The 16,448-nt window shown below is 40.0% G+C and overlaps 1 protein-coding gene across 1 annotated transcript; it reads left to right on the top strand.

The window, feature by feature from the left end:
* Positions 1 to 3,104: 3,104 nt before the first annotated feature.
* Positions 3,105 to 7,192, top strand: LOC149024233 (poly ADP-ribose polymerase 3). Its single transcript, XM_089142911.1, has 17 exons — positions 3,105 to 3,236; positions 3,333 to 3,616; positions 3,723 to 3,918; positions 4,003 to 4,116; positions 4,197 to 4,257; positions 4,352 to 4,421; positions 4,502 to 4,676; positions 4,764 to 4,897; positions 5,001 to 5,238; positions 5,352 to 5,479; positions 5,556 to 5,632; positions 5,715 to 5,875; positions 5,977 to 6,186; positions 6,259 to 6,358; positions 6,439 to 6,521; positions 6,621 to 6,947; positions 7,039 to 7,192. The coding sequence occupies exons 1-17, from the start codon at positions 3,231 to 3,233 to the stop codon at positions 7,105 to 7,107; spliced, it is 2,433 nt and encodes an 810-aa protein (XP_088999037.1). The 5' UTR covers positions 3,105 to 3,230; the 3' UTR covers positions 7,108 to 7,192.
* Positions 7,193 to 16,448: the final 9,256 nt, after the last annotated feature.

Genomic DNA, 16,448 nt, shown 5'->3' with positions numbered 1-16,448 from the left:
AATGACTGACTTCACTCAATTTGATTTAGGGCAGGCTAATGTTTCCTTAAGTCCTGCTCAAACTCGTGATTCTAGTATACCTGAAGAACCCTTGACTTCCCCTCAACCTAACTCTGGTAATAAAGAGTCTGAGGTTGTAGTGTCTGAGATTGAGAGTGGGCCATTGCCCTCTCCTGAGACTTCCACTGGAGAGGTGGAAGAAGTTCCTGATCTGAGTAGTTACCAATTGGCAAGGGATAGAGTTAGGAGAGTGGTTAGGCCACCTAGAAGGTATTTAGCCAACTTTGCACATGAGATTGATATTTCTATCTCTGATATTGGGTTAGATGAATCTAGTTCCTATGAAGACGGTTTGGGTTCCAAAGATAAAGATTTATGGGTTCAAGCCATTAATGATGAATTAGATTCATTAAATAAGAACCAGGTTTGGGAACTAGTTAAGAAGCCCAAGGATCAAAGGTTATTACCTTGTAAGTGGATATTTAAAATCAAGGATGATGGAGTTGATAATTCCAAAAGATATAAGGCCAGACTTGTTGCAAAAGGTTTTGTTCAAAGAGAAGGGGTGGATTATGATGAATTTTTCTCTCCGGTTGCCAAGTATAAGACTATAAGATTGTTGTTGTCCCTTGTTGCTCAGAAAAAAATTACTATAGAGCAATTGGACGTGAAAACTGCCTTTCTTCATGGCAATTTAGAAGAAAAGATATATATGCAACTACCTTTAGGCATCTCGGCAGCTGGAGAGGAATCACAAGCTTGCTTGTTGAAGAAATCTCTCTATGGACTTAAACAGGCTCCTACGCAATGGAACAAACGTTTTGACTCATTTGTGTTGAGTGTAGGGTTTAAGAAAAGTGTTTATGACAGTTGCCTATATTTTCTCATTTCAGATTCTATTGTGTTGTATCTAATACTTTATGTTGATGATATATTGATTGCTTGTGTTGATTCTATTTTTATTCAAGATGTTAAGGACAAGCTGAAATCTGAATTTGAGATGAAAGAACTTGGGACAACCAAGAAAATTCTAGGGATTGAGATTTATAGGGGTAAGGGGGAGGATGTTATGTTCATTAGTCAAAGTTTATACTTGTTGAAGGTTCTTAAGAAGTTTAATATGTTAACTTGTAAACATGTGAATGTTCCTTTGGCTACACATTTTAAACTTTCTAATGATCATTGTCCTAAGAATAACTTTGAAAAGAATGAAATGTCAAAGATCCCTTATTCTAGTCTTTTAGGTTCTCTTATGTATCTCATGATATGTACCAGACCTGATATTGCTCATGCTGTTAGTGTACTGAGTAGGTTTATGTCTAATCCTGGTAAAGAACATTGGCTTGCTCTTAAGTGGCTCTTAAGGTATTTGAGAGGTACTGTTCATAAATGTTTAGTGTTCAAGTCCACAGCTGGTGATCTTATTCTTGAAGGATATACTGACTCAGATTATGCTAGTAATATAGATAACAGGAAATCATTATCTTCTTATTTCTTTCTGTTATCTGGTAGTTGCATCAGTTGGAAGGTGCAACAACAGCCTATAGTTGCTTTGTCCACTACAGAGGCTGAGCTTGTTGCTGCATCTGAATGTGTTAAAGATAGTATATGGTTAAATGGTTTGTTGTGTGAACTTGGTATTTTAAAGATTAAACCTGTTGTCTTTATTGATAACCAGAGTACTATCTTTTTATGTAAGAATCCTGTTTATCATGACAAAACCAAACATATAGACATTAAATACTTCTTTCTCAGGGATAAGATAACTGATGGTTCACTTTTAATTGAAAAGGTAAGTACTGAGCATAATCCTGCAGACTGTGGTACTAAGTCATTGTCTCTTTCTAAATTTCTACATTGTCTTGATTTGTAAGGAATTGGTGATGTTGTCTCTTAGTACATATGTTCTGTAGTTTTGAGTTGTATATTACTTGTTTTTTAGATTGTGGTGTGTGTCTTGTTGTTATTTGATTGTTTATCAGGTTTTGCATTTGTTGCAGTTTTATGAGAGATGCTGCCCAAATTTTTATAATTCTTTCTCTGTTTGTCTCAGTTATGAGATATTTGCCTGGTGTGTGCATGTGTGCTCTTCATAGTTATATGAGTGAGTTATGAGTTATGATTAGGGTTTCTCTACCTGGTGCAGTCTGTTGCATGGAGTCCTTAGTGTTGCATAGTTAGTATATGTCTAGGTATTTTGCATATTTATTATTTGCTTTGTAGTGTGGTCTTTTTTGTTTTGTGTGTGCAGGTACACTTGGGTGATGATGGTTGTTATCCAGCTCACTATAGTCATTTTGGATGTACAGATTAAAGGGGAGATTGTTGGGGGTAATCTGGTAATTGTAACTACTAAGTCATGAACCGAACCGGTTGGGTTCATATGGTTCATAACTCTTTGTGGCTGGGTTGGTTTATGCGAGTGTGCAAATCGTTTTTCACATCTCTTCTGTTCTACGGTTCTTGAAGAACTCTTGAAGCTTTCCATTGCAACCGAGTTCGAGCACCTGCAACTTTGGTTTTCTTTGGATCTTGATGACGATTGTTGAGGGCTTTTGATCAGTGATAAAGGACGATCACTCGATGGTATTTTGGGGGCATTTTGTTACCTGTACCAGATGTATTCGTGAACTTCTCCTTTCTTCTTCTTGTCTGTAACATCCTTGGTTTAGTGCAGTTGGATTCAATCCTAAATCCCGAAGAGAAGGCATATTGTCGAACTCCGTAATCATCTCTGTTTCTTTCAATGTTTGTTAAACCCTTGCATGATTCGGTCCATATAGGATTTGAGGGCATGGAATTTCGGTCACACTTGCCTTGAAGAAAAATTCAAAAGACAACAAAAACCGAGATTTTGAAATTGGAAATCGATGCTTAATGCTTGTCGTGGAACACAAACTTCCAAGTGTTGGTCCAAGATCACATGGACCGACAGGTCTTCTGAGTTATGAAATCCGCAGTTAGACCGAATCGTAACCCACCTGTCAACAGTCAGTTATGGAAATTTGATAAACTGGTTACGTGTCAATTTGTTCATAAAATTATGACAGATGGTTTTGTTTAGAGATGACACAGTTGCAATCCCGCGTTTCCAACCATTTACGTGTTCCTTTAAAATGAATAGGCTCTCCCTACCCAGTTGAAGCTTCTTTTCAGAAATTCTGGAACTCAGAAATTCAGACTCTATTCGACGTTCTCTTTCTTTGGCTCTGTAGGAAGCTCTGGTCAGAATGAAGGTGGGTTTTGCTTTTTAATGGTTTTGCTTAATTTACTGTGTTCAGAAATAAACTAACAGTTCTTTTCTGTGGGTGATGGTGATGTGTGATTAAAAGGGTCCAGAGAGAAGTTCCCAAGCTCATGCATCATCTGAAGAAGAGAAAGTGGGAACAAGGAAGCATAAATCAGAGAATAAACCTGAGAACAAGAACAAGAAGGCAAAACCTGAGAACGGAAATAATGGACAACCAAACCGGAAGAAAGCAGATGATATCGCAGCTGAGTTCGACGAGTTTTGCAAAGCCACAAGAGAGCACCTCTCCATCGAACAGATGAGAGCAATACTTCAAGCTAATGGCCAAACCCCACCCGACTCTGATGATGCTGTTGTTCCTCAATGGTTTATTTTTGTTAATTCAACCTTGCTCTACTCTGCTATTATTTCTGTAACTCCTTGATTCTTGATTGAATTCCAAATCTTCTTTTTTTGGTTGAAATTGAATCAGTCAAGATGCAATGTTCTATGGACCACTTGAGAGATGCCAATTCTGTGGTGGCTCTTTTGAATGCACTGGTGTGGAATATAGTTGCAGAGGTGTCTCCAGCGAATGGTCAAATTGCCCATATAGCACTACTGAAGCACCAAGGAAGGAAGAGCCCCTTAAAATTCCAAACGAGCTCAAGAACTCCCCTGCTTTTGATGTAAGTCTTGAACCCAACTCTTAAATAAGTTTTAACAATTGCTGAGATTAGTAATGGAATCTGGGTTTTGATTTGACTAATCAGTTGATAAAGAAGTATCAAGAACCAAGCAACCGTTTTCAAAGGCCTCTAATCTCGAAGGACAAGCCATTTAGAGGAATGATGATTGCTTTATCTGGTCGCCTTTCTGGAACTCATGTAAACTAACCTCCTTTTCTGTATGTTCTGGTTTTCAATTGTTAACTATGAGCTAATTCTGTTTATAAACATAAATGCAGCAATACTGGAAAAGAGAGATTGAAAAGCACGGAGGGAAAGTATCTAATTCAGTAGTTCCTGGTAATGTCTTCCATCACTCTCTAGATTTTATGTTTTTTGCGGGTCAAGATTTTCTCTCTCTAGTTTTCGAAATTGATGTTTTTACTCTTCTTAGGTGTGAGTTGTCTTGTTGTAAGCCCTGCTGAACGAGACAGAGGTGGTTCTTCAAGGGTCATCGAAGCAGTGTGAGTAACAGAACAAGCTTCAATCATTTTGATACTCGGTATTTTCGAAGTTCTAATCTTTTTATGAAAAACCCATGTAGAGAGAGAGATATACCAGTTGTGAGAGAAGCTTGGTTAGAAGACAGCATAAAGAAGCAAGCCCCCCAGCCTCTAGGGGAATATGATGTTGCTAGTGACCTTGCGGTCTATGGCAAGGGAATTCCAAGAGACAAACAAGATACTAGTGAAGAAGCTCTGGAATCCATGACAACTGAGGTAATGTCACATTCCTCTCTGGTTAGCTGTTCCCTTCTACCATTTAACAATCTTGATTTTCTTGTGAGAACGGTTGTGGATTTGCAGCTTAAGCTCTATGGAAAGAGGTGTGTGTATAAGGATTCCATGCTGCAAGACAAGGGTGGAAAAATCTTTGAGAAAGATGGGATTTTGTTCGACTGTGCATTCTCTCTTTGTGATCAACGAAAAGGATTGAATGAGTACTGAACTCTTCTTTCTTATTCAAAGTTCAAAATTCTGGGTAGTAGTTTTCTCTGTTCTTTAAGTGGTTTCTGATATGTTTTAACCACATTTGTGGTCCAGTTACTGTATCATGCAACTGATAATGGTACCGGAGAACCACTTGCATCTCTATTATAAGAAGAGCAGAGCTGGTGATGATGGTAATGCTGAAGAAAGACTAGAGGAATGGGATAATATTGACAATGCAGTGAAGGAGTTTGCTCGGATGTTTGCAGAGGTAACTGGAAATGAATTTGAGCCATGGGAGAGAGAGAAGAAGTTCCAGAAGAAGCTTGGAAAGTTTTATCCCATTGACATGGTAAGGTATCTTAGTTATTAAGCATGAACCCTGATGATATGTTCCTATATTTAAGAACTCTGCATGAACCCTGTTGATATGTTCCTATATTTAAGAACTCCTATCTTTGATAGGATGATGGCATAGATGCTCGATATGGTGGCTTAAGTCTTAGAAAACTTGGAATTGCTGCTGTACACAGCAAACTTGATCCCATGGTTGTGAATCTTATGAAGGTTCTATGCAGCCAAGATGTTTACAAGTGAGTATTCAATCAATTTTAATGGATAGATTTTAACTTCTGGGGTTTTCTATTGAAGATTGCAATTTGAACCCAGATATGCATTGATGGAGATGGGACTGGATTCACCTGATATGCCTATAGGAATGGTCACAGATATCCACTTGAAGAGATGTAAGTGATGGCTGACCCAACTTTCTCTGAATTAGTATGGATCGTTTGTGGAGGAATACTTCCCTTGAGTTCAAATTTCCAGGTGAAGAGGTGCTCCTGAATCTCATCGAAACTGTGAGATCAAACACAGAGAAAGGGTCAATAGCAGATTTTATTTGGTGGGATTTCAGCAATAGATGGTTCACTCTCATGCATTCTACCAGGCCATTCATTTTCAAGGACTACAGAGATATTGCAGATAATGCAAGTGAACTTAGAACCATTTTTCATATTTTCTTTCTTTGTGTTTCAGAGTATTCAAATTGCCTGGTAATGTGAATTGCTGATTCTTGTTTCACCTGCAGATGGCTGCTGCATTGGAGACTGTAAGAGATATAAATGTGGCTTCACGTATCATAGAAGACATTACTGGACCTACCATTGATGATCCATTATCTGATAGATATAACAAACTGGGATGCTCTGTGCTTCCAGTGGAGAAAGATTCTGATGACTACAGCATGGTTTCTGATTACCTGAAGAAGACTTATGAACCTGTTCAAGTTGGAGACATGGTAAAGCCCTTAAACCCAACCATTACCTCTCCTTGATTACGTTCTTTTTATTGAATTTTTTTGCGTCTGCAGAGCTATGGAGTCTCCATTAATAGAGTATTTGAGGTGGAGTCAAGTGCTTGCCCATATGAGGAGATCAAGAAGTTGCCCAACAAGGTCCTCCTATGGTGTGGTAAGATGATCGATGATCTCTACCTGTTTGATCATGTTGAAGTTTCCCTTTGATGATCATTTCTAATTATCATCTAACAGGTACCAGAAGCTCTAATCTACTTAGGCACTTGCAGAAAGGGTTCTTACCTGCAATATGTTCACTTCCTGAACTGGGTTATATGGTATGAAACACAATGACACACTACATCAATTCAGTAATCCGGAAATCTGTTAGCTAGTGTTCTAAAAATGGTTTTTGTCGCTTTTGGAATGAAACCCAGTTTGGCAAAGCAATTGTCTGTTCAGATGCCGCAGCAGAAGCTGCAAGATATGGCTTCACAGCAGTTGATAGACCAGAAGGGTTTTTGATATTGGCAGTTGCATCACTTGGTAATGAAATCGTTGAGTTTAAATCCCCACCTGAGGATACAAAGACGTTAGAAGAAAAGAAGGAAGGGGTGAAAGGGCTCGGAAGGAAGAAAACTGATGAGAAAGAGCACAAGACATGGAAGGATAACATCAAAATCCCCTGTGGTAAACTGATCCCATCAGGAATTGAAGAGAGCCCTCTTGAATATAATCAATATGCAGTTTATGATTCCAAACAGGTATTAGCGCATTGAATCAAAAGCCCTTTAATCTATCCCATTTCTTATCTTAGATATATCAAAGAGTTCTTACCGTTTCTTTTTTGTGCAGGCAAGCATCAGGTTTCTGGTGGGAGTTAGGTTTGAAGAGCAGGGAGTGGTGTTTGATACAGAGGAGTAGATGAACTGTTGAAAACGGAAGGGGACGGGATGGAAGCGTTGTACGTATCCTTTTTGGTTGTGGGTTATACTAAGCTGTGGAGAAGGGAGGGAACTCACGTCTGTTTTGGTTGTATTGGTGGTGGTTCGTTTTGTGAAGTCATCGAATCATTACAGACTGTAAAGTATCTGCTTTTCTGTAAATCTAAATCTTTTTCTCCCACACCAAGTGTCCTGGTCTTGCTGCTATTCAATTTACCCCAAACTTGCTTATAAGCATTACCACCACGCTATAAATGCGACTTCCAAAGAGGCACCGTCATAAGTTTCAAGACTTTTCCAGATTCTCACCGGATAGAACGTGAACTTCGAAATCTTCTTTCTGGTTTTACTCAGAAACAATTCGTTTAGAGAGAGTGAAAGTTTTTTATCTTTTTTACCAAAAAGTCTGTCAATGGGCACCTGTCCGGCGGCGACCAGTACCAAAAAAAAAAAAAAAGTTATTTGATCCTCAATTTGAACATTTTTAAAATTTGAAATTGAATTGGATTCTATGTAATTCTATTTATAAGCGATTTCATAAGCGAAACGAAATCGTGAAGCAGATAGGTCTTACGTTAAAATATAACTCAACGATCATGAGTGGGAACAAAACAGTTTTGAATTTTATAGTTCTCGAGCAATAAGACAGGGATGTCCATTGAGTTCGTATTTGTTCATTGAGTCGGTATTTGTTTTTATTGATTATGGAGGTTATATCATGGCTACTTGATGAGTACGGGAATCTGAAACTTTTGAGTGAGATAAGGGTAGGGCAGGGAGCGCATCTCTTTTTTGCTGATGATACGTTTCTGTTTTGTAAGGCAGAAATGGAGGAAGTACTTGCTTTAAAAGCAGTCTTAGAACTTTTTTCAGATTTAACGGGACAATAAATCAATCTTTAGAAAAGCGGAGTGTTTTTTAGTAGAAGTGTATCACAAGAAGAAAAAGGTCGTACGTTGGTTATTCTACAGGTGCCTGAGATTAAGAATTTGACTACTTACTTGGGAACAACTTTGCTACCGGGGAAAGGAAAAACAAGGTTATTACAATCAGTTCTTGATCGCATGACAAAGAAAATGGCTGGATGGAAGGCAAATAATCTATCATTTGCAGGAAGGGGCATTCTGATGCAATCAGTAATTCAATCAATGGCGTTGTATCAAATGCAATGTTTTAAATTCCCAAAGACAACTTGCATGGAAATTGATGCAATTTGTAGAAGATTCTGGACAGGTAAACCTGAAAAACAAAGGTAATTGAATCTGATATCTTGGGGAAAGTGTTGCCAACCAAAAGCTAAAGGTGGGTTGGGGTTCAGGAAAATGGAAAACTACAACTCAGCTCTTTCACTTAAACAAGGGTGGAGGTTGATTAAGCAATCACAAGCGTTGTGGGCAAGAATTCTCAAGGCTAGATATTTTAGGAATTCTTCAATTTTTGATCCAAAAGTAGGGAAGAAAAAAATGTTCTTGGACTTGGAACAGGCATTGCCAGATATTGCCGCAATTAAGGAATATGGTGTTGAGGGAAGTGGGAAATGGAAGGCATACGTCGTTCTGGTTTGATCCATGGAGGATCCTTCATCATGAACCGGAACCATCATCAACCCAAGATTTCTCAACTTGGATGCGGGAAAGTACAATGGTGGACGTTTTCAATTACCATCAAGGATGGAATAGGGAGTTTCTCTCTAACTCTTTGAATCATTCTAATTCAATTCCTAATGCTGTTTTACCTAATAATCTCTCAGATCAAAATGACATTTGGAGAAGTAGGCTCAACCAGAATGGGGATTTCTCGGTTAAATTAGCTCTTCGGGCAATTGTTGAATCTAGATCAACACCACTGGATGATCACACAGTTGGGTGGTGGAAGTTCATGTGGAAATTGCCTATTCATCCTAGATTTACAATTTTCTTTTGGCGTACACTGAATGATGGGTTATCGGTAGGAGATACAATTGCACAATGGATCCATAGTCAACCACACTGTGTGTTATGTGGCAAAGAAAGAGAGACCACCTGGCATCTTCTGATTTCTTGCGATTGGGCAAAGAGAATCCCTGCAGCCGGCCCATTGGGACTAAGAACAGAAAGATGGAATGACACATCACTGTTAAAGATGTGTCAAAACATCCGAAACCAAATGGATAGGCAATTGGCTATATGGACTTTCTCTGTCTTAATAATCACGTGCTATTGTATATGGCAAGAAAGGAATCAGAAGGTGTTTTCAAATAGTAATCTGGATCCATTGTCAGTACTGGGTCATATTAATGCTTGGGTCACTTCTCTCAGACTCCAATCAAGACTGGTTGGTTAGCTGGAGGAAACACATGTAGAACCAATAGATGATGAGTTGTTGGCCACACATATGATAAGAAATGTATGTTCTTTCATACCATTAAATACTAATGTTGTCTTAATGTGTGCAGGGATTCTTAACAAACGGGTAAAAGTGGCAGGCTAGAGCATGGGAGTGGCAGTAGATGGGCATATAAAGTCTGTCAATTTTGGAAGAACATATACTGAAGATTCATTGGAGGCAACTCTGGTTGGTTTGCACAATGGACTTAATGTTGTGCACACTATGGGATTACAAGTAAATGAAGTCTGGAGTAACCATAGGGCTCTTAAGGACTTCCTACCCAAACCATCTTTATCATTTTGGCCGTTAAATGTAATAGATAAATTGATGGACTTGGCTACTAGAACACAAAAAAGATGAAGTTCGGTGACTTTCCTTCTCCTATGATCCAACAATGGATCACTAGTATTGCTCTAAAATCTTCCTTACAAAACACTAGGGCTAATGATCCCGTATATGTTATGTGTAATTGTTTTTAAGTCATATAGTTTTTCTCTTTTGTATCAAAAAAAGAAAAAGAAAAAAATTGCACCGAACCCATCGAACCGAGTTCGCACTCTCCACCCCGAATGGACCACGATTGGGCCTCTCTTTAACCTAATCTTCACGTTCGTATAAAGGTGCCGCATTGCAGCTAGTCACAAACGGAATCCCGAATCTTGCGAGATGTGTAGCTGGCTTATAGGAAGCAACTGCCCTCCAGGCGGAGAAGGAATCATGCCAAGATAGGAAGCTAATTACACTCCCAAATATCTAGGGAAGAACCCTACAATCGGACAGTCACCAGCAAAGATCACAAATTCATCCGACGATCGAGAATTGGAGGTAAAGTCTATATAAACGAGTGACCTACTCAAATCAAAGGTATTTGAATCGTTTCCCTGATACTTGTATTCATATTTATACTCTGCATCTAGCCAAAGCTTTGTGATCAATTCAATAACTGACTTAATCTTCGGAGGTGGCTTCTTGACCCCCACAGTCGGGCCACGTAACCATCTTTTGCATATCTTCATAGATCCGGAGGCTTAACAATTTTTGGACGCATCATTTAGCGCCGTCTGTGGGAAACACTTCAATAAGTCATGGTAACCAGATCAGCAGTAGCTGCGGCGGCTCAACGAGAATTAAGCATTCGTCCTTTAGAGGGGAATGATCTGTTGGATATCCCTGAAGGAAGTCGTGCTCGAGAGGTTCACAAAAATGGAGGAGTAGGGGGTAACGAACGCCAAGACCATCCAAATCCTCTTCAGCAGCAATTGGAACAAATGCAGATTCAGTTCTTAGAGATGTAGCAAACACTCTGTACGTTGGTCAGGCAAGTGGTTGCTCCTCAGGCTCCTGATCAAGTGAAGGTCAGAAGACGTGCAGGAGAAGTAGATGGTCTTATACCTCCTACATGAGAGCATTCCAACGAAGGAGATAGACAACCAGCCGAAGGCCAGAAATATGGCCAGAACGCTCAAAGAGATCCTTGAGGGCAAGCCCGAGGGTTGAGAACTAGGGAACTACCTAGGAGAGACGATGGCATGATAGGCCGCAAGCTAGCCGAATTGGAACCGTAACGAGGTTGCGGAGAGGAGTTCGCACTCATTCCCCAACCTCTAGACGTTCGGGACGAGAAACCATTTGGATCGATGATGGACGATCGTTGCATATCGGTCGAGAGCTTGCTGATATCAATCAAAGATTGGGACAACTTTCCTAAGGGCGAAGGGCTGATGACATCTATTCGGTCATAAAAGAAAAACTCCTAACGTTTACTTCATTCGACTGGTCGGGAGATCCCATAGCCCATATCAATTACTATCAGCAAACTATGGCAGTACCTGGAAACTCTGATGAAATTCTTTGCAGATGCAGAGTATTTGGTTCGTCCTTGACTGGGGCAGCACATAAGTGATTTTCAAATCTTTCTTCAGGGAGAATCGCCGATTTTGAAGAACTGGCCCGAAAATTCATCAGTCGTTTCCAAAGTGACATACAAATCAAGAAGACGGAGGAAACACTCTTCACCATCAAGCAAGGAAAGAACGAGTCAGTTCAGGAATACCTGAAGAGGTTCAACAAAGTCACCATGGAGAACGAGAATTTAGACGAACAGGTGGCTAAAACTGTTTTATTCACTGGGCTTACTAACCGGAAGCTACTGGAGTTACTACTTCAAGATATGCCTTCCACTTACTCGGAGTTAGTGCAATGATGTCAGAAACAGGTAGAAGTGATAGAAATACTAGATGCATGACAGGGTGAGCCCAAGGTTCCTAGAAAAGAACTGAAGGTTCTCGAAAGGAGCTAGAAGCATAATCAGCCCAGTCATGATTAGGCAAGGAAACCACATTCGACTTGGAGGCGCGCTCTCCTGATCAGGGATGACTACACTCCACTGAACACTCCCCGATCAGAAATCTTGATGCAAATCAAGAACCAGGACATTTTGAAATGCCCACTAAAAATAATTGCAAAATCGGGAGAAAAGAATATGGAGAAATACTGCCGTTTTCACAAAGATTACGGGCATTACACAAATGAGTGTAAACACCTGAAGGCTGATATCGAAAGATTGATAAACCAGGAGCACCTGGCCAGCTTTGTGAAAGGTTGGGAAAACGAGCAGAGAACAGCCGTCAAGAACAGGGATCGTTCGGGAAGCAGAGAACGTTGGGTTGAAGTTCCCAAGTCAAAAAAGGGGAAAGAAGTGGCCGGGCCTAGCCAATCCCCTATTCTTATGATATTCGACGACCCTAAACCCAAATCCCTTAGAAAGTTGAAGGTGAGGTCCAAATTCGTGGGATCGGGAGAATCCCAGAAAGGGAAGAAATTAGAAGAGAACCCCATCACGTTCGGTGAAGAAGACAAATGAGGCGTGTGTACAGCTCATGATGATGCAATAGTAATCAAAGTGGAGATTGGACGTCGAGAAGTGCACAGAGTTCTGGTCGACACAGGATCTTCAGCTGACCTCCTGTCTTACGAAGCTTTTCAAAGTTGAAAGTAGAAGAAGATGTAATGAAGCCATCGTCTACGCATCTTTATGGATTCGCTGGTTCGTCAGCTGTAGCTGAAGGATCGGTCCAATTGGATCTTTCGGTGAGAAATTTCCCGAAAGGAAGCTACTATTCGGATAAATTTCCTAGTCGTTCGGGATTTGCCTGCTTACAATGTCATTCTCGACAGGCCTTCCCTAACAAAGTTGAGCGCAATAGTCTCACTAAGGCATATGAAGATAAAGTTTCCAACCGAAAAGGGAGTTGGCCAGGTAACTTCGAATCAGAGGCTTTCCCGACAATGCTATGTTGCATACCTCAAGGATAAGGTTGGACCCGAAAATGCCACGGCCTTACCAATAGAGGTAAGGGATGATCGGGATGAGGATGCCATGCAAAGACCTGAACCCATGGAAAATTTAGAACAAATTCTATTGCAGCCAGGAGATGAAATGGAAACAACTCATATTGGGTCTGAGCAACCATAAGATTTCAAGGAAGAATTAAAGGCTTTCCTTTGGGAAAACATTGATGTGTTTGCATGGTCACTCGACGATATGCCAGGTATTGACCGAGATGTAGCCGAACACAAGCTCTGGATCAACCCGAGCGTCAAGCCGGTAATTCAGAGAAGATGAAACTTCTCAATTGAAAAACACGAAGCAATCAGAGGAGAGGTGGAGAAATTAAAAGCTAGGGTTTTATTGTAACCATAGAGTGCCCTACGTGGCTGGAAAATATCATGATGGTAAAGAGATCGAATGGGAAGTGGAGAATGTGTACTAATTACACAGATCTCAACAAGGCATGTCCGAAGGACTGTTATCCGCTTCCCCGAATAGATCTTTTGATTGATGAAACCGCAGGCTATGAAACATTAAGTTTCATGGATGCTTATTCGGGATACAATCAAATCCTGATGAGCAAGGAAGATGAGAGATTCACGGCCTTCATGACCGATCGGGAAAGTTATTTCTACAAAGTCATGTTGTTCGGGTTAAAGAATGCATGAGCTACCTACCAAAGGGCAGTAAACAAGATCTTTAGTGACTTGATTGGGAAAAATATGGAAGCATATGTAGACGATAATGCTAGTAAAAAGTGTGAAACCCAGCCCTAACCCTGACCCGGAAACCCTGTTGTTTGTAGGTCCAGTAACCCGAAGTAAGGCAAGAAGTCAGCTTTGAGCCATTTCAGTAGAAGACTTGATGGCTGAAGTGGAATCCTTGAGTGTGGATGTGAGTGTCCCTTCTATGGAAACTGCACCCTGATGAAGATTGGATTAGTTGATGGACTTGGAGTGCTCTCTGTATTGGTTCGAAGGCATTTCTACCTACTAGGTATGTCACTTTAGGTGTGTGCAAAACCCCTAGATGTTTGGATTTGATCTGAGCCTTCAATTCCCTGTTTTGAAGTTGTTGTTCTGATTGGTCGAATCATTAGTCGACTGGACCAGTCGACCGATCAATCGACCAATTGATTTTGTTTTTGAAATTTAAATCGTGGCTACTCTATTTAAGTCTAGTCTCGGGAATACTCCGCCTCATTTGCCTCCTAAGCCTCTGGAACGAGTTAGAACCCTATTCTAATCGATTCCCTTGCATCCTTGGTTGATATCTCGCAAGAACTCAAGCAATCTTCATCCTCCTGCATCAAAGGTATGTGTATGATCTCTTTCCTCTCTATCTCTGATTTTCTTTTCTTGAATCTGTTCTTGATTGAGATCAGGAAGATGATGCTGCATTCTTGCAACCATCTATTCCATGATCTCATCATGTTCCTTGAGATTTATGATCATCATCATGATCTCAACCCTTGCCAGTTGAATCCTGGAAACCCTAACCCTTGAAACCCTAACCTTGTGTGGTCATCTGGAGAACCTATGGTAATCCCCAATGAGAGGGAAATCTCTTGGGTAAAATTTATGTGAACCTAAACTTTATCATTGAATGATTCTTCTTGTTATTTTTGACTAACAATTTACCTCCCTTCATCCGGAACTCTCAACCTTTTCATGGGAACCAAAAAAGGTTGAAACCCTAATTTCTTGGGTAAAATCAAGAACCCCTATTTTGATCATGTTAGAAGACTCTCACTTTATTTTCTTTACTAGAATTGTAACCTATTAATCTTTAATTCCTTACACTTGATCATACTATATGTTTCCCTTCATGATCTATGTTTAACCTAATTAGGTTAACTTTCTGGTTCCTGAGTTGTAACCTGGAAACTTGATTTGATTAATGGTTTGTTGTCCTCTATAGACTTAGATGTTTCCATTAAAGTTTCCCCCTTATTTTGTACCCTTTTGAACCACCAAACTCGGATTCATATTCTAAAAATTCTGATTTTTGAAGGCTACTGTCTCTGTTGGTCGACTCATTGTTCGACTGGGGCAGTAGACCAATCAGTCGACCAATGGGTACATCAACCCCATTCTTGGTCTGTTTTGATTGAATTGTGATATTTCCTTCTATGTATCTTTCCTAACTCATAGTATACACTTGTTTAAGACTCTTTTCTCAGGTTTAGTCAAGGTCTTACTTGATTCTCTAAGTTCCTTTGCGAGTTAGAAGGTAAGGACAGTTATCTCCTTAACTACATAGATTGCATACTCTCTGGTTTCTACTTTACGAAACTATGAGTTGTTTACTGTTTGTACACTTTATATTCTGATGTACTACTGTGAGAATAGCAGCTCTTTATCATGTTTCTTTTATTACTTAGACTTATGTGAGATTGCTTATTACTATATTGTTTAATGATTTGATCATGACTTTACATTCTCTTTTATATAATGAGTTGTTGATTGTATGTCATGACTGATCTGAGACTGTGTTTGATTAAGTTTAGTTTGGGATTGGGAGGTGTCCTTCTGACACTTCGTGTCACGTCCTCCCAGCCGGTACCCTATCTGGCATACCCGAGAGTGTGATCCACAGCCCGAAGATCAGGTATCGAGTGATCAACCTCCCACATAAACAATAACATAATCATGAACAATCATAATAAAGTGCGAAAGATAAACCATAGATCCAATAAAGAAAGAATGAATCATAAATGAATCAGAATAATAGATATAGTCAGAGTGTCAAACAGATAAGTAAAGTGAGGCAAAAATCTCACTCTACAACCAGCGGAAAAGTAGCTCTAAAAGAATAAACTAGACAAAATCTAATCCCAGTAGCAAGTACATTGGGTAACTAAATTGTTCTCCACTTTATAGACAACATCCTTATAAGTGTAAATCTCATAAATGGCACAAGGATGCTTCCACTCAATGGTCGGACTAAGCATCGTACGGAGCATAACCACTCGCGGGATCTTCAGTGTAATTGTGGTAACCGCAATCACCTTCCTGGAGATATGCCTCTTCGCCTTGCGCTTCTTCATAGGGACCGTCATAGTACTCAGTACCTGCAGGATAGTCTAACAAACATTGTACAATAAAGGAATGAGTTTCAAAGAAACTCGGTAAGGCGATAAAAATCCATAATAACATAAATGGCGGGATTCCAGAACAAACATAAATGCAATATGATATGAAACAAACAATGAATGAATGAATCTAACTCTATGTATGCTGGTCTCTATTGGCAGACATGCTTTAAGTCATAGCACCGTACTTCTTTAGGAAAGTCCACTCACATCCTCAACCATTTAAGATATCTTGGATTCTCTCACGGATCATTTCACCGGTCTTGAGCAGCCGATTGGTAATGGGTCCTTCATCCCTCAGGACAAACCATGGCAGGGGGTTGAGTCAACACACTCTCTCACAACCATTTGGTATAAGTATTGGCGCATGTCAGGGTAAAACCTAGCCAAATGCATGTCTTCTACTTAGTTACATCAAGTCAGATCCAGATACGTCCTTTCCTCGTCCCTGACGATCCTTTCCGGTATCCTTCACACTAGAGTCCTCATAGTCCCTAACTACGGACTCATCAACCCTATTGGTTATCCA

This window comes from Hakea prostrata, chromosome 2, assembly GCF_041222555.1.
Source record: "Hakea prostrata isolate BN-2017 chromosome 2, UWA_Hpros_2, whole genome shotgun sequence".
NCBI classification, from domain to species: Eukaryota; Viridiplantae; Streptophyta; class Magnoliopsida; order Proteales; family Proteaceae; genus Hakea; species Hakea prostrata.
This window is presented reverse-complemented; position numbering and strand designations above follow the sequence as displayed.